The sequence below is a fragment of the Opisthorchis viverrini genome (assembly GCF_000715545.1).
Source record: "Opisthorchis viverrini unplaced genomic scaffold opera_v5_19, whole genome shotgun sequence".
Taxonomy (NCBI): Eukaryota; Metazoa; Platyhelminthes; class Trematoda; order Opisthorchiida; family Opisthorchiidae; genus Opisthorchis; species Opisthorchis viverrini.
Genome location: NW_008751675.1, coordinates 638,304 through 657,681, shown reverse-complemented (window position 1 = coordinate 657,681; position 19,378 = coordinate 638,304). Strand labels below are relative to the sequence as shown.

The following is a 19,378-nucleotide window of genomic DNA, read 5'->3' as shown; positions in this document are numbered from 1 at the left end:
GGCCTTCGGTAGTCGAGCAATCGGAAATTCCCTATAAATAGGCGCAACTAGGACGCATTCGATTCTACTCAAGTAAAAATAATACGGGAAGCACGTTGCGCAAGAATATTATTTTTCAACACCCTTAAATAGTTACATCGGTAAAAATTGGATTTATTCCAATTTAGAGGTTTCGCTAGATACATTAGAAGCAAGGCATATTTTTTGGTATGGGTCAGCATTTTGCCCCGTGTTCCGGTAAAAGTATTCTACTGAGACAAACAGTTGAAATGCGTCGTCATTGGGTGAAAGTGGTTTACTTTTCTGTAAAAGGCCTGCTTGCAAGTACAGCTGTTAGACCCTGAGGGTTGCCTCATCATTTGCTTAATTTTGAGCATGGAAAGCAGGTTTGGTGAATTTAAATTGATATTGATTATCTTAGTTGATCGAAGAAAGTAGAAAAATGCTCAAAATGTGAACAAGATATATTTCAAAACGCATACTTAAAGCATCAGATTTATTATTCATGGTGAGATTCCAGTGGTTAAGTGTCACGCACTGCATGCTAGAATCCCTAAATTGCTAGCAAATACTTCACGTACAATTGGTCTGCTTGTTCACCTGGTGTTACTGGGCTTACGAAATCATCTGCCTGACCTATGGTAACCCGCATACAATTCATGCAGATTCGATAGTAAAACATGAACTTTAATCTGCCCAAAGTACTGTAATTGCTTATTCCAATCATATAAGTACACGAAGTAGAGAGAAGCAGTCGATTAGTTACAAGATCTAGTGTTTTCATATGTTGTTTTCATAATAGTGAAATTTTGAGATGTTTCCCACTAATAATGTTCCAACCGCTTCATTTGTTATAGTCGATCTGTCGATTATGCCCTCGTCGACCCACCGCCGCATTCAAAATCAAACTAGTATATTTCGTAACACAAACGATTTCATTGTTGAGCTATTCAACTTTAAAATATTCAAAGATTGAAATTTTTGATAGTTCAATGGCAGTTTTTTCATCACTTTTGTGTTCGATACAAGGGCTGCGAGACGCAAACGGATTACCTTTGAACCAGAATGAGGGAAACGCAAAACCCTTTGGTCCTGTCAGTCATCGTGGTGTACACAAAAGAACATGCGTCCTTTCATCTACACAAACACACTTTTGTCTTCACTCATAAAAAAATTAGTTACAGCTCAGTTATTGCAAAAAACTTTTCATCGATATTCTCAACCAGTTCATGATGGATTCTTTTCATTATTAGAGTTGGGCAAGCGTGGTTGGCACGAGAATGAAGCAAAATATTACATGAAGTGAAACTCGGCTAACCAAACAAAGAAAACCCCACTCCATTGGTCCCAAAACTCTCAGGACCTTCGATGAACCGGGTGAACCGAATAAGCCTATGACAGAGAGACCAAACATAAGGCGTTCTCTGTAACAGGTTTTCAAAGTGAGTACGTTAGAAATTGAAATGAAACTAGTTTGAAATCAACCAAACGGAATGACGAGGAGAGAGTTGGCCGAATGATAGGCTTGAGTGGGCTGGAGAGCATTAAACCAGCTGGGTCTTACGAGTCAAATAACACTGCATTGAGTTTGGACGATAATGCTACAGATGCACACTGCTATATTCGCCCTCTTTGTCGACATCATTTGGGCTCCATCTCTGACTTCCTGGCACTTTTACCTCAAGAATGAAATGAACCATACGGAATTTGTGCGAAAAAAGGCTGTGGTTATAAGTAGCTTGAGTGTATCACAACTCGTTTTTTTTAAAACTAACCTGGGTTAAGTAAACTCGCCACAGCAACAATCTCGCTTATGTGGCGTACTGACTAATGGGGTTCAAATGACGCAGTGTCCTCTGAAACCTTGGGTTTCGGCGCAAACTTACAAAGGAAATATTTGTGGCGGGCAAAGCGTACGAAGCACAAAAACGATTTAAACATTTGCGCAGAATTGTGTGATGAATAGACAAGTAAAAGGCTGTGGTTATAAGTAGCTTGAGTGTATCACAACTCGTTTTTTTTAAAACTAACCTGGGTTAAGTAAACTCGCCACAGCAACAATCTCGCTTATGTGGCGTACTGACTAATGGGGTTCAAATGACGCAGTGTCCTCTGAAACCTTGGGTTTCGGCGCAAACTTACAAAGGAAATATTTGGTGGCGGGCAAGCGTACGAAGTACAAAAACGATTTAAACATTTGCGCAGAATTGTGTGATGAATAGACAAGTCCATCATCATTAAGGTGCCCTATGCTCTCATTGTCATGGTTGTTGGCTAAGGATTTTCTGAGTAAGAACCCAAGAATACTGATTGGTTCTGCACAATGGCTGACATATTTTTTATTGGATTATGCAAATTTGAGTAGTGCTTTTCAGAGTAAATTCAAAGAATGACCAAACAGGAGAGCCTGGCCTATTTTTCTTCCAGTATAGGAGGACAGTCCAAATGGAGACAGTTATTGAGAAAACTTAGTGCATGGTTTCGATGACATGCAATTTTAGAAGGATACAAGGTCGGTCCAATCGGAAATGGGCGCTTATCAGATTCTCTGTGTGGATGTCGAGTCCCCGAGGACAGTTTGCTTCATGGAGCATAGGCCATCAGTCCACCAATCAAATTTCCTAGCCAGGGGATCACTGCGGGTTGTGAATTCCGATTAGTTTATCGAAATACAGTTCTGCACTTTTTGGACGAAACGGAGCGTCGACCTTGGTAAATCACTAATAAGATGCCCAGCGCTTTTACGGTCTACAATTTTCGTCACCCAGATTTATTTGTAGAATTAATCAAAGATTAGTACTTATGATTTTTATTTTCGTGCTAAATGTCATTATTGCTACAAGCATTCTCCCACAGACTCCATCCCTGGTGGATTAGTCTATTCACAAACATGTCTGTTGCTTATAGTTGCTTATTAAGTTACCTCTGATTAAACGTCAACATATGATAGCTTCTACCTTCCTACTCATCTGATTTGTTCCCGAAATAAACGTCTCTGACGCAGTGCGCATTTCCGCTGAATTGTATTTACCGTCAGGTTCTGAGTCTGATGTCGTAATGAGTAGGGATATTCTGCTCCGCAACGTCAGCAGTCTTGAATTGATCGACGGCTTCGATTAGGATACGGCGGAATTTACGGACGGTCATCCGCTAAAAACTGATTAGAGGCTGAAACGTGCGATACAGTAATACTCGATAATTCATTATTTATCGACTTTCTGGAAATGCAGCTGTTAATATTATATTAAAGCGTACTTTTCTGATGAGACTGCTTCGTTTCTGCAGTTTATTTGGGCGTGGCTGAATAATATAATGTTAGTTATTTCCAGTAAATAATTTAACATGGACTGAGGATCCTCACGGGTGTTCACCGCGACGGTCTCATTAACAGACGCGCGTCATTATCCGCTCTAACCAGTGGGCGTCTTCATAACTCGCGCACACAGCATCTGTTATGTACTTCCAGACCTCAAAATATCAGGCTCCCAGTGTGGCTCTACTTAGTTAGCACTATTCTGAGAAGGGTAGAGCACTTGTTTTCCCACTAGAGTGATTTTTCAAAGAAGAATGGATGCATTCATCAAACTAAAACGGTGTACTGTGCGAACGATCGATTCGAAGGGGGGGACAAGATGTTCAGCATCAACCACAAATACTGCCTTCCACTTCTCAGCCTGGTGACTGTACACACAAGGACTCTCACTGTCCACACACAAAGTGGTATTTCGAAAGCACATAGAAAAACAAGAGAAAGTGCTTGTCAGCAGTTGTGATTGTGAGCAGCCATCATTTGTCCTTTGTGGCAACGGTAAGTTTTATTGCAATGGAGACTGAATTCCATCTGAAATGAATATCACCTCTGTTGGTCTGTGACTGTCATTATGATCCATAAGTAATGAAGGGGGCTTTGTGAAAGTAACATTCATTATGCACAAGGACATTTATTCTGTCTGAAGTCCGCGTAGTAATAAAAAAATGTCCTATATGCCTACTAGATTACCCAACGCAGTCATTCGAATATTATTTTTTAATCATTTATATTAGCTAACTGGTCCTATACACCATGTCTTATGCATTCAAATTATTTGTGGCTTTGTACTGTTACAGAGAAAGTCTCTCCTCCAATAAGACTCTCATTGACTTGATTTTACTTGGTACGCTGACAATGTACCATGTACGTTTGCAGGTGCGCCTGAGAATGGATTGTGCTAGGGATGAATCAACCACAACGCCCACTTAAGCATACAACCAGTGACTGTTTCTGAAATCCAGGTAGAGAATTAAAAATTCCGTTTGCTTCCTGAATTGTCTAATGCAGTCAACGAAAGCAATCTGTTATCCTATATCATTGCCATTTCTTGGTTTTGCTTCTGGCTAATTGTCCAAGCAGTCAACGAAAGCAATCTGTTAACCTATATCATTGCCATTTCTTGGTTTGGCTTCTGGCTTTCTTCTGGTTTCATCCTAATTTTCACACGGTCCTTTATGTCAAATTGTGAAGTAGAAGTAAGCTAATTTTCATACTCTACTCCATGTGGATGGTGATCGAGACTGAACGCATCGGTTGTTTCTGTTATAGATTGCTCTTCTTTCATAAAAATACATTACGCCTCTGTATATTTCATCCCGTTTAAGATCTTCTGTTTGTATGGATAGATAAGTCAGATAATGCTGGCACTCATCTGAAGAACGGTAACGGTAATCTTGGGAAAGCATGTCGTACGTGTCAAGTAGACGACTAGTTGTCACAGGTAAGAAGAACTTATGAAAGTACAGGGCATAATTACCTCGGCTATCCATTCGTCACCGTTACCAGGTAGTGGTCAACTGAGCACCCCTACGAATTACCTGTGATAAAATCCAATCCGTTATTACTGCATAAGGCTTGGATCATATGATTTTGACCCCATACTTTTAGGGATACGACTACGGGGTGTTATTTTCTAGGCTCGTCCTAGTCCCTGGTATTTTTACACACGTTTACATTTACACACATGTACATTTTACATTCTCCAATATCGTGTTTTCAGCTGAAATGTATGAATGACCAAAGACATCCCACAAAAAATCCTCGTAAAACTATGATTCTCCTGTTTCGGACATGAAATGTGTTTTCTCGTCAACATTTTCCAACATGTATCTTAGATAAAAAATCTCAAAGTGATTCATTTTGCCACGAACTCTTTTATCAATACTACAACATCGGTTTTTTGCTTTGTGCCAGTACTACTACTACCCATCGAAGGGATCACCTCGATGGGGAAGGAATTTCCCTATCACATGGGATGTCGCCGCTTCGAAACGGAAGAACTGTGTACCAGTGAACACGCTTTCGAGGCGTGTGAACGCCCAACAGACTATTTTTGATCCCGTTATTCCGCTTAGTGCAAGAGACGATTTTTGTAACACTCGTTATCTGTCTACGATGCCTGTCTTTGAATGAGCTGAACGCAATCACCCATAGCAACAGGTACGTGATATGACGTTAAAAACAGGAACTTCGAATCCTTCATACTGTCGATTCCTTAAGCATCTGGATGGAGTCTTAAATATACATCCCGTGCAGAACAACTGATTATCCCTTAAGTTTTCATATCAGTTTTGTTTCCACGAGGGAATCCACTTAATCTCCAAGTTGTGATATTTCTCAACTGAACGTGGTGCACAAAATTCGCCCAATGCTTCAGTCGATATGATATACGAGATATCGCAGTGTATTGTCATAAATGAAACTACTCATCAAAATATAATGCGATATCCCGAATATTGTACGCGCTGAAACATGACGCGGCTTTTGTGCAGAACATTCATTCATAAACAAGAGCTTCAACTGAGTCCCCTCCTGAAAACCAAATAAGCTGAAAATGAGTGAATTTGTTGAAATTAGTCCAATCTGAGGTCAGGTAGAACATTATGTCGACGGAACTACCCACACCTGATGAACCACAAGAAGAGAAGGCACACGACTGAATGGCCTTTGATTCAACTACACTTGCCGACCAAAATTCGGAGACAGATGTCCCAATTATCCTACCTCACCAGCTGAACATGATTTGGCTTAATTGTTAGTTGGACCTGGGCACGATTTGCGGAATAGCTTACCGTAACCGAGCTGAAAGTAAGTGAAGCAACCGACTTTAGGACGCAAATTATCGAGAACCCGAAAATATCCATTTTTCGTTGATTTAGCAGGACTCTCTTGTATGAATAAATGATTATGTCGGTAGTACTCGTCCCAAGTTATTAAGTGGAGCATAACTTTTCAAATGTCAGAGGATGCGGGAATTGTGGACGGCATTTATTCCTTCAAGGTGGCACAATTTGTCGCATGTGGTTTATTCACTGTGGACTGTAGGTTTGTATTCGTGAAAGTTGTCTGAAACATCCAGGAACAACTGTGAACTAATGACTTTAGTGCCTAACTGGAACAGCGCTCTTTTAGTTAAGCAGTGGTCCAAAAAAGTGAACAACTTACCTAGGTTGAACGAAAACACCGCTTCAGAGTAAATGCGCGCAATTCAAACTTAGGTTGATGTTGCGGCGCTTTTTCATCGTGTATACCAGCCTTATTGTGGGCTCCTAGGATGACGGTGAAGGGGACTTCTTATCAAATCAAAAATCCCGTGAATGGTGAAACATCATTAGGGCAATGAAGCATCAATGCCAACACTGATGTTGCTGTCTTTGATGATGTCAGCAAATATCTGGTGCATTTATTATATACTACTTTATTCTGTGATAGTAGGTAATTAGGCATTCTAAATTTCTTTATCGTTTTTGAAACGCGATGATATAAAATAAAATGTCGGTGCTGATGGCATTTACCAGAGAGTGCACAGTAAACCAAACCACAGACCAAGTGCTTCCGGACGATCGATAGCAAATTTCATGTGGCATGATAATTTGAACAACGAGGAAAGTCATCTCCTCAAAGTTAACACTTCATCCTTCGGTCTAATGAAGCAGTAGGATAGAGTGATGGCTACTGACCAGGCTTGATAAGTGCGGCATTTATTATTGAATATCGAAGTAAAAGACCGGGTTCGTTCACATACGATTGAGGCATAACCACACGTCTTCTCCCAGTTTGGTTTTTCAGAAGACTGAGAGAATGAAAAGAGACCTGATGTTTACATGTTATTTTTGCGCAAATCGGTTTGTATCAATCGATCTCTACACATGGTCTGTCTGCTGGGAGACAGCAGTTAGCGCGTTACCACCGAACTTTGAACCGTAAATAAGATTTTTAGTAGTGAACAGTCGATTGAGACTTTTATGGATACATCTAAATCTGTCGGCAGTGAATTTATGAAAATAAAAGCATTTTTATTGTTTATTTAAAAGAAACATTGGCACTTGATTTGTAACTCACCTAATTAACCGATCAAACGCATACCAAACATCTAAATTAGGTCACAGTTTTCATATAACCACAGATATATTTTGAGTACCCCAGATTTCGAATGCACGTCAGTACCACAGGTGTCATCACGTGATTCAGGTGCCATCGCATTTCCTCCCCGAGTATGAAAACCATTCTAGTTTTAAGTGACAAGAAATTTATGCAAGAAGTTCACTGGATTGCCTCGAAGTCAATACCGCGGGTACCATCAATTTCACAAACAATTTGTTTGTATTTTCCCAACTACCATACTGACGGTAATTCGTCCACCATGATGCGGAGAGGTACTAGTACTTTAAGATCCTGGTGTCTTACGACTTGTTTTACGACCTAACCGCCGCCACCATCTAGTATAATTTATTGATCACTCAATGATGAATAAACCTGTAAATCAGATATGTTTTTTAACAGTTTTTTTACAATACGGATTATTTTGCCTTCATCCACAAGGTCTATCCACCGCAATGCAGAATGCTTTGTCGTAGCTAATTAATTTTGCTTTCCAAGTGAATCAACCTCTTGTCATGAGCCGCAGACAAGATGTTGATTAATCACGACTGGCCTCTTCCTAAACGGGTGATTTCCAGAACTGTATTATCAGTTGGTTTTCTCCACAGCGCACTTGTGTTACTCATTTAAATGTTGCCTCACACATGCAGATAAAAGATCTAAATGTCATAGCCACTTTAAGATTCACTCTACGCCCATTTTACGTGTAGTCTTTTTTGTTTTCTCGCTTTTCACAGGCTAGTTTCTAATAAGCTGATTTGACATTGGTGGATATACGTTCTCTTTGATGTACGTTCTGTTCACTTTATATCCACCTATTTGCCACCTGATGTATTTTGTCGTTTACGTAGCTGCTCTGTTATTTTATACTACATTCCACGATATACTGCCGTGGTACTCTTCTATTTCGTTCTGCTGGGTAGCATATTTGCGCCACGCTCAGTGTTCATTAGGTCGCGGTATCAAAGACTCTAGGGAATGCTACAAGAGCTGTGCTAGATATCCTATCCTTTCGTTCGAGTAGAAAGTTGCAATCGGATCTGAATGAAGCAACAGTGGAATTGATTCTCCCAAGACTCGAACTGCATAGGTTGAGCACTAATTTTTAACAAAGGTCAGGAAGCATAGGTTATGTATGAAGCTTTGTCCTTGCCTTGAACCACCCAGTTGGAATTTGATAACTTGTCAATAGTTAGGCTTCAAAGTTTTCTGCCGATTGCATTACAGCTCAAGGCACCATAGATCTCCGACTGAACGCACTAATCGTAACAGTTAAAACAAACCACAAGTCTCTAATCGACGCGGATGAAAAATTTATCTTTCGGAAAGCGACGCAATCTACGTTATTACATCGTTTAGCTGATGTGTGAATAAGGTTCCTTGGTAACATTTTTGTAGAACACTAAAATCCGTTGTTTAAAACAACGAAGAAAAATCGGTATCTGTTAGTCCGCAATTAAGACCCCAAATGTCTTCCTGGATGTGATCAGCATTCATTACCTTCACATCGCTCGGGCGCATCGAAACTATTTGTTGTCCACCATTCTGTAAAATCTCGATTCTGACGGAACCTGTTCGAACAATTCACTTTGCTTGGACAGACATGAACAAACGTTCGTGTAACTGCATTCGTCAAGTTCAAACTAAGCTGACAGCTGCGGAAGCCATTTTGAATGCGAGTGCACTGGTCACCCGACTGCAGGATTGATTTTTGAAAGGGTAGTACCCCGATAAGTCAGTGAGGACTCTCACAGTGGTTAACAGGTGGATCTCTATGATTCACGGTTTTCAGGTACGCGAGTTCGGACTGGTCAGTGAATGATACGAATAATGACAGAACATTAGCGTAGTCTTCAGTTCAGGCCACCAAGGCTCCAAGTTTTTGAGGGCACACCTGATGCACTTATGATTCGGATTGTGTTGCTGCAAGATGCCGTTGAAAATTCGGTTTAAGGCAAGACTTCATCCGAGTTGGGAATGAGGGCTTCGACAGGACAGATGTCCATTGATCTAAGCTATTTTTACTCTTGTTGTTACGTTGATGATTATGTTTCAAGCATTTGTCACGCATCCAGACGGGGAAGTCCTGACTGGCGGGTTAATCGATCGTCACAACCAAGGCAGTTCCTGGGTCGTCGTTCGATGAGTCAGGCACACCAATCACATCGCTCAAGTATGAGCACGTTCGCCTGCTCAGATGTGAGAATTCAGATTCGTCCAACGTGCGTTGGTGGAGTAGTGGTTACACGCTCGCCTCGCATGTCAGATGTCCGGGGTTCAAATCCNGCACGGCCATTGGATGATGATGATGATGAGCTCTAATAGGAGGGAAACTTGAGCCCAGTGCTTCCCTTTGGTGTGTATGCGATTTGCAAAGGTCTGATAAAAACTAGCACGAGTACTTTGGAAGTATAATACAATAATTACTTGGCAGTTAGATTACATTAATCTTTTTCTCGAGAAGCCACTAGGAAGAGAGAAATATATTTCATTGGATCCCCTGTTTAGTCCATCCCGTTTCACGGACAATACCCCGAAAGGGTGGAGTAGTATGGTCTTTAGGCAACACAACTTTTCCGCTTATCTGTTTGTTGTACTTGAACGAACTTTCTGATGAAGCGGTAAGTGCTTACCCCTCTTATTAGCTAATTTACTGTCGCAGAATCTGTATGAAAACGTTTTTTGCAGAAACTATCAGCATCATCTTTCTCCTGCCATTTGACAAACTGATCACACGATATGAGTACAGTTATGAGCTCACACTATTCACCTGATCTGTACCACGATAACCAAGTGAAGGGGATAAAAGCCCCTGTGAAAAACTGCTCTTCTACAGAAATATCAGAAACATCATACATAGCAACAGCAAAGAATGAGAATTAAAAAAACAGAAATGAATTAGTTCATGAAAATTTTTGGCAATTTGCACCGTTCTAAAATTGTCAGGTAGAACTACAATAATCGTAAACCGTTTGGGCGTTGATTATCTCTGCAGGACAAGACGCCTACCAGACGCCTACTGAATAATGGCTTGCATAGAAATAAGAGAACTATTTGTAATTCACCCTTACCTATTACGTTCACCTCTTTATTCAGCCGTAACACCCTTTCGGCAATTTAAGGAAGCGAAAGAGCTTAGCTACTGCCAGGTTGGCGAAACCAAGACAGGACCAGTTGAAGTAAGGAAGACTGGCTGGGACCATCAGCCTTCCGGTCAGTAACTTCACGCCTCAGCAACTGAGTCATCTCGAGCACAGTGTTTATTACTTGGACGCCCCGAGAAAACCAGTACCCCGTAGAAACCTCTCCTATGTTTTAGGACTCAAAAACTACTCGCGGTGATGGCTGATTAGAATAGTGAGCATTCTTCCTACCGCATTTCATCTTGAGCAGATTCCGCTCAAACAACTAAAACCTACTCGAATCCTGTCGTTCGCTTTCGTCCCCTGATAACGTACTAACAAGGCAATTCTAAAGAGCAGCCTTCTGTTACGGCATCTTTTTCTTAGATTTTAAGCCAATTCGTTTAGGACCACTTTGATTACGTATGATAAAAATTCATCATCGGGTTTATAAGGCCATCCACTACCTGATTCATTTCCAAAACTTCACACATTTTGAATAAAAAGCATTTGGTGGCTGGTCGGATTAATACGCGTATCACATTTAGTTACCTCCAGGCGAAAATTTCCGTCTGTGTCTGATCAATCCAATGACCTTTATTCATTCACACTCTTGTCTGAACAGTTTTGCAATTGTCCTGATGAGTTCACATCGGAGACGGACAGCACTGCACTCGTGTTCCGCTGAAAAGCTTGAAGTGAACTCTGTGATATGAAGTTGGTGCTTACTAGTCCCCCGTACTTTGTGTTTGAAATTTATACTTTTTGTTTGTTAATCGCCCCCGAAATCACCATTCAGAAAATATGGACCTTCATAAGTTACAGTGCAAATCAAAGCACCTCATTTCCCTAAAACCATAATGCATTGGGCAACCAAGAGTCTGCAGGTAATTCTCACCAGAACACATCACAGGAGCGACTCCCTCAAAAACTATGTGTTTGTGGGAAGTGTATGTTTGAGCTTCAACTCCAGCCCCACTATCAGATTCTACTTGACTCCGTGACCCATTGACGTACCCCTCACCCAATCGCTCTTCCTTTGACTTCTATTTCTCTGAAGTGTATCGTGCCAAACAGTCGCGAAATACTTACAGTTAGATAGTTTGTATTCTCATAATTCCAGAACTATTTTGCGAACGTTTGTTGATCAGAGTACACGATATTCCCTCAGTGGTGTCATTGATCGTATTTCAATAAGTGGGAAAGAATGTAAACTATATTGTTTACTAAGTATATCGTATATATCATCATATCATATATCAGCAGACACTCCCGCCTCGTACGCTGATAGGTTGAAGAAATTTCAATGTATTCACGATGTTCATTTTATCAGCTTACACTCCCCTCTGTTTCTTCACTTTCCATTCCATGTCACTTTCCTATTCTGGCGGTAACACATGAGAGCTATTTTGGCATTCCTCGTTCTTATAGTCTAATAACTACCGCTGGACACAAGTGTCCACAATTAAGTAATTATATTGCTATTATTGCAAAAGATTTTCCTCACCGGTTAGACAGGCATCATGAGTTCACTCAGTTTCATGCATTTTGAAAGAAAGCATAATCCAGCTAACTACCCTCGAATTTCAATTTCTTTCATTTTTTCAACAGGTCTTGGAGACATTTTTGTGACTATGAACAGAATACCAATCTTCATGAGTGAGGTAATTCGACGAGGACACATATTTTGCGTTTTATCGGACCCTGGATCAAATTGAATGAGAACTGTGTTGAGGAATGAACAATTATTTTCACTATCCCTTCAGCAGCGGCTTTTGTGACATGAACTCAGAATGCACCAACAGAGGTAGAGGGCGATGTTGTTGGGAACATCCTACATCACGCGCACTTTGATCTGGTAGCTATATCCAAATTAGGAGCAGGACCATCGATCACAACCAATTCATGGACTTGTTCAGATATTCTGTACTCGACGCACAAAATGGATGTGTTCTTGTTTTCCATCAAGCTCAAGAATTTTTGAATTTTTTTCCTTCGATCTCTGTTAGTTACGACGAGTTTACTCGGGACAGGATTGGTTGTGGTCGCTCAGCAACTTCAAATAAAATTCAACAGCATGGTCTTACTTTACTTAAAACGTATCGGAAGTCCGCTCAGATGACCTGAAGATTGGCAGCAATGAGTTGCGACCTGAGTGCGCTGAAAATCGGCCGTCTATTCCCTAATATGTACTGATTTGGCACTGGTGTGCAAATTTTTTTATCTGATGAACGATGTATTTTCCACAGGCGTAACCAGAATGATAGGACAGATGAAACAGCAAACCCGAAAAATGGGGAGACCAAGAAACAAGACGGTCTTTGATATCCTGGATAAAGATTAAGGCGAACTTGAAGAATAGGGTCAGTTTAGCCAAGTGGTTGGTTGAAACCATTATAATGGAAATTTCTCTGGTTCAAACACACCCGATTTCTTCAGCACTAATTATTGACTTCAACTCAGTTGTATAGTACAATGCACAAAGTCATTTAGGCATCTTTCCGATAAAAAGAAACTTACATAACCATTCATATCTCATAACTCAGCTTATCCTACCCTTTCTCTCAAACTGTAGATGAGGTTAGCAATTTAACACAGAGGAATAAACTGTATACGCGATTTAATTTCCCAAAGATATTGTGGTTCAACTTCCCCCCTCATTCATGACTTTCACATCTGAGGAAAGCAGTGCTATTTATCTGCAGTTGGTTGTATTTCTACGTAAGAAACCTTGAGTCAACCGAGGCAAAATTTATTTTTTCGGACGTTACGATCAGTGACGAAAGATTTGTCTTTTCAAGAAACCACTGAAAAAGGTCTTTCGTATGGTGGTTATAAGATACTTCTGACCAACTGTTTGCTTGCCTTTAGTTGAAATCCTGTAGACTTGTGGGCATTCGTTATTTGTTTGGCTTTTGCCCAGGTCGTTGGTTTCTTCCAGAAAAATTAAACTTAACTTTAAACCGGCGTTGCATGGCTCATTAGTCCTGCGTCACTTTCATCAACCGTGCGCTAGAACTGAAGGAAATCCAAAGTTCTGGGACAACAATTTTTTAAAGACAGTAATTTAACAGTCGGCTTGTGATTTTCGACCCTGTGGGTCTATTAGGGGATGGATTGACGTACGTGGGGAAGTCTTAGAATAATGAAGTCTCGCTGACTGCACTGGTTCAGTCTATCTTTAATGAACAAAGAGCAATAGTTTTCCCTCGTCTTCTCCTGAGTATAGTTCAGCACACCTCCAGTAGTGTCACCCGCACAGCTTATACCAACCATTTTCCAGTCTAACGTTACCCATCACAAAAACGCTGGGAGGTGTTTCGCTTGCTGAAGCTTTATTCTACCGAACCGACCGATTACAAAACAACAGCAATCCGACCAGGAGTCCAGTAATTAGGATCAGGCTAGTGTGGACTTTCATTTCGGTTGACTCGAAAAAAAATAAGAACACAAGGTTTTCTAACCGGCGTCTTTTTCCGGGAATGTCTGTACACTTTTCACTCTCTGTAAAAACGTAACACAAGCGATCGCCAACAAATTAATCTGTACGAACATAGTTTGTTATGGAGCGTCACCAGTCGAAGCAGTCAGCAATTACACGCTCTCTGAGTCATTGAACACTTTGCATAAAAGTGTTAACTCTGCCTTGGCCAGCTAAGACCACCAAGATGATACGACGAACTTCACCTGTTGAAGAATTTACACTGCATCCCTACACTGCCACGTATCACACGGCTGTCACTCACAGCAAAGTCAAATGAACTTATTGGAACCTGACACCTAATCACTTATCAATTTGTTACAGGCATTTTGATATTTTCACTGTTCTTACGCATCTAGTAGCGCAGGAGACAGGCATCTGCATACTGATAATATAATACATAAGTGATTGTTCATATTCGATACTTTATTTTGTGCAGAAGCATAGGATTAACACAGAATGAACATCCGATCTAACCGATGAACTCATTTTTGGGGAGGATTTTTTCGTAAAATTCATCCGGATCCATGCCATCTGTAAATAGAAGGAAAACAATATATACAGCGTTGGAGGAGCTGAATAAAATGGTGTGTTAGATATCAGTTTGTGAGTGCATTATGTATAACTCATGGCTTTGTTCTCTTTGCTTTGTAGCAGAGGTTATCTTTCACGTTGCATAAAGTGCATCCACTGAACTCCTTTCAAGCAAACTACGACCTTGATGCTATAATCTATGTAAGTTTTGTTGCGATCAACAAATTGACCGAATAGTCCTTATGAAGATCAACCATCCTGAAACAGGTGTCAAGCAAGATGAGATCTGGTTTAGCATCACAATGCAGTACAATCCGTTTAGCTAAAGTAAGGACGTTTATTTCTCTGTGAACACCGGAAAATCGGAATCGTTATTCGTTAGCTGCACTTTTTGGGATAAGTTTGATGAGCCTCAAATGTCTGTGCCCTCTTCTGTTTGAATTGAATGAATTGCTTTATTTAGTTTTACAAGAATCGATGACCTCCGTGAAAATGATTCGGCGAGTGGTGAACAGGGTATGCTCCAAGGACTGGTGATTCAATCCGTCTCTGCTGCATTTGATTTTCGCGGGAGTCCATTGCACTAATCCCAAATGAACGCAAAACTCCAATTCTCTAGAAGATATTGCCTTGAAAGATGAATGGAACAACAAAACATTACCGCAACTATATGTTTGTTTGCGTCTCCAGATATTTTAATACGCTGTGTAGAGCAGAATAGGATATAGAAACTGGTGCTACAGCATACTCAGCATTTGTACCATCCAGCAGAGGAATTTTATCACTTACTGAACAATGTTCAAATTAAGTTGAAATATACAGAAATCACAGCATATGTCAAGGCTTCTTTCCTTGATATGCTGGGTACGATGACGTATCGCCTTTTGCCAAGTTTCCAGGGACAATACTCGAAGGGCAACTATCCGCTGCCTTTCATCGACAAGACACTCGATCAGTCGCAAGCAAGAAGAGACTCAGAACACAGAATCACTCCATCAGATACCTAGTCGAGCGACTTCATGCGGTTTCCACGGAATTTAGCATATGCATACTTCAAGTTTTTCACCACGTTTAGCGAACCCTTTCTACCAGAAAAACCCATTAATCCAAAGTGTCTAGATTCCCATACAAACTGTGTTGTTGGGACCGCAACATTACTCACATAAAAGAGAAGACCGGGCATTTGGAAGTGCACGTTACAGTACTGAAAACGCACAGACTTTGCGCCCCGGAATCTCTCACAGTTTTGAAAACTTGAGAAATACTCAAGTATTTCTCTTCAGGCCTTGATGAAAAATCAGTGTGTTTTGGTAATTTGTTGAAATATTGGTAGCTCGGGTGAGTTTATTGGTTGCTGATCAGGTGGCTGTTGATCTGTTCGCCGAGCTTGGCAATGTTTTGTTTGACCAGGCTCAGCCAAATCACAAGGGTTCAGGAATGCACGCACAGAAGTCCTGTGTGGACGTTTTGACAATTCACGTGATATCTGCAAACTACAATCGAAAGGACGGCTAGGCAAAATCCACTGTCTTGAGGGCTTAAAAAACAAATGAGTGAATAGTTGAAATCAGCTTCACGCGTGACTGCTACATTTCGGGCAAGCGAGTGGTATTGCAATTTGTTTTTTTTTCCATCAGGAGTCGATCAACGGCTTGTTGTCTGCTCCAACTGAGCAAAGAGCAAAGAGCAGTTTCAACAAAAGGCCCAATCACCAGACTTCATCTGGCTTCCCCGTTTCATTGTGTAGCAAAACAGTTCCGTTTCTCACAGACATGTTACCCTAGAACGGCTGTCCCCTGCGTCGTACATGAAAGTAATACTACATTTGAACTATATGATTCAGAACATTCCCATTGACGTGATAACTTGTTGCTTCCAAATAAGCGCATCTTAAAGGCGGCAAGCAAACGTATTTAAGGTGCTATCAAGTACGCAGATTTGAAACCTACCAGAAGAGGAATCGGTTAATGTGTTTGGAAACGTTTGGTTACAGTCGGTTATCTTCGAAATCCAGCAGTTGTCCATGAAACATTTGCTTCAACATTTTAGAGAAGGAATAAAATTCTCCATCAGGAAACAACGCTAACTCGTTTAACCTCACAAAAGACAGCTTTTTTGTGTTCATCTTTACGTACTGGTTCTACGAAAAGCCAGCTTTGACCAGTCACATGTGTCGTAGGGGGCATATAATTTGCTCATAAGTTCCGTTTGGTTACACTGTAGTGAGACGACAAAATGCTGCATTCCAGACGGTTTGAAAAGCACAACTGCTGGAAAGACATACCTACGAAGAAGATACTATAACCGTACTACTCAGAAATTAGGAATGCGGTTCTTTATGTATGGAGTGATTAAGACAACGTGGGTGCTGCATTGCGTTACAATATTCATTGATTACCAATGCGAGTGAATTCATAGCCACGCCAGAAAATCTGCGAATTCCAAGGCACTTTTCAGTTACCGCGCAAAAACCGTGGTTCAAAAACTTGGGTCGAACTTACCCAGATTATACCCACTTCGTTTCAATAGATCAAACGAATGACGACCGTTCCATAATACTTGTTTGGCCGGAACCACACTAGAACCTGTTACACAGATAGATACAAATAGAATATGTCAGGCACTGTGAGCATCATTCAAAATCACGTATTGGATAGAAAACACTGATTTGTCAACGTCTTGTGAATGTACGTCAAATTAAGTCTTATTGGGATGAAAAAAAGTTTTGTAATGATCAGCTACATACTGACATTGTAATATTCGTTGGTAAGACGCGAATCTAGGTAGCATGATCATAAACGCCAACAACTGACCAGAGATATCGGTAAATACGTTGTACTCATCAGCTCATAGGCGAGTTCCACACTTAGATTTTCCTCTTTTCACCGATTTTTGCAGAAACGCTACGAGGAAGAGAAGTAATAACTTTAATCGTACTTGTTAGAAGACATAAGAGCTGTCCTCGTTTTGCGTGGTCACTCTGGAAGATTGGAACTTGCTTCACGCACTGAGAACATAGATAACCTAGTCCGTTCTGTCTGATGTATTCTTCTTTAGGCTCTCACCTAATACCTACCACTCATACATGGCATGTACCCACGACTTGTTAATGGCACATAGCCCAGAACTGATGAAGAAAAAACATGAGGCAAGCGCATTAGGAGTAATTGAATAATCCGACATTTGAAGCAGCGATTCTCCAAGATTCTTCTGAGATCTTACATCATCCCCACCTCCTGAAATGCAGTGCATGCACAATGCTTGAAAACTTGTCAACAAAAAGACTGAGCATGAAGACGAATACAACGAACGTACAGTTGGATAGCAAACGCCGAACGGACTGCTTCAGTAACTTTCCTTTAAAGTGACTTGAGAATGCAAACGTGCAACGCCTAAATAATAGACTGGAGTTTTTGCCGTATAACTGCAGACAAAATAAAACGCCTGTAAGCAACTAATGTTTCAATTGTATAAGACACCGCGGTATCGAAAAATCCTGGTCACTATCTGATCTGTGAATGTATTGCGTTGGCTGTATGACCTATCTAAAGACATCTTATCGTGTATTCGCTAATGTGACAAAGACTAGCATGGTCGGTCTAAGTAACTGCAAAAGTACAGTCGGACTACTTTTACTCCGTAAGAAGACCATTTTTCTGGTAGCCTACATCAGACAGTCAGCTAGTATCGTCGATTCCACATTGCAAACTCGAAATAACAGACTCGTTCCATAAGTCGTCATCCTGATTGTCAGCTTTGAACTGCAGAAATAGATGAGCAATTTCATTCTTAACTTCCTGAGAAAAACGGGCATCAAAATGTAGGCTCAAATAGAATGTAAGTTAGACGGAAACTTGGAGGTTGCAAAAGCTTGATGGGCCTCACCAAGGACGAAAACAGACGTGTAAAGAGACTAGTACTGTTTATCTCACGGAGGCGCCCTAGATTGTGAAGGGACAACAGAGACCTTACTAAGAACATTCTTTCTCTTCTATCTCGTCTGGCGGGACAGATTTTTATTGCTCACTGTGACGAAGATTTGACCAAACAGCGTTTATAAGTTGTCGTTGTAAATCCGGAAGGATGGCAATAAGGATTGTTTCATACCACATTTCAAAATGTGGAGTGCTGGAAGGAATTAAAGGTTCTGATCAAATGACATTGTATTGTTGTATTTTCTGCCCGTGCAGCCTCGTTTCCACAGGCAAGAGCCCGGAACCTGTTAAATATCAGGTGATATGCGTGTTGTGTCTAACTGTTTCGCATTTAAGCCCAGTATGCAACGCTGAAGTACAAATCCGTCATTTTTGAAGCCTGCTTCTGTCTCTGAAGAGTTCGTTTCTTCCCCATCAGGAATGGAAACGGAGAGCAATTATATCAACACACTTATTCGTAATGGTAGGAAACAGTATTGCGAGAAGAAAAAGCAATAACGAATTCAGTTTCACATCACTCTGATTTCGAAAGGTCGTCCTCCTGTCCTGACGCAACTATTCATGTGAATCCACACCAAAGGGGGGAGCACTGGACTCGAGTTTCTCTCTTGTTACAGCTCATCAGCAGTGCATACCCAATGGCCATGCCGGGGTTTGGACTCCGGTCACCTGACCTGTGAGGTGAACGTGTTAACACTATTCCACCAGCGCAATTTGGACGCATCTGAATTCTCACGTCTGAACGGGCCAACGTTTTCGTACTTGAGCGTAGTTCGAACCCCGGCACGGCTATTGGATATGCACTGCTGATGAGCCCTAACAAGAGCAAAACTCACATCCAGTGCTTCTCCCTCTTCTGGTGTGGATTCATATGAATAATTGCGCCAGGACAGGA

At 41.0% G+C, this 19,378-nt stretch overlaps 2 protein-coding genes across 2 annotated transcripts in view; one reads left to right on the top strand and one right to left on the bottom strand.

Moving 5' to 3' along the window:
* The window catches only part of T265_01729 (hypothetical protein), a gene marked incomplete at both ends in the record, with an annotated part of 31,031 nt that overhangs the window by 1,184 nt on the left and 10,469 nt on the right, over window positions 1-19,378 (top strand). The window contains 2 exons of the mRNA XM_009165819.1: window positions 12,145-12,197; window positions 14,669-14,749. Coding sequence (XP_009164083.1) covers window positions 12,145-12,197; window positions 14,669-14,749 — 134 coding nt within the window. The remainder of the gene's footprint in view (window positions 1-12,144; window positions 12,198-14,668; window positions 14,750-19,378) is intronic.
* Window positions 9,510-19,378, bottom strand: part of T265_01728 (hypothetical protein) — a gene marked incomplete at both ends in the record, with an annotated part of 11,336 nt that continues 1,467 nt past the window's right edge. Inside the window, 5 exons of the mRNA XM_009165818.1 lie at window positions 9,510-9,600; window positions 9,658-9,790; window positions 14,492-14,548; window positions 17,050-17,133; window positions 19,057-19,289. Of these exons, the coding sequence (XP_009164082.1) occupies window positions 9,510-9,600; window positions 9,658-9,790; window positions 14,492-14,548; window positions 17,050-17,133; window positions 19,057-19,289 (598 nt within the window). The remainder of the gene's footprint in view (window positions 9,601-9,657; window positions 9,791-14,491; window positions 14,549-17,049; window positions 17,134-19,056; window positions 19,290-19,378) is intronic.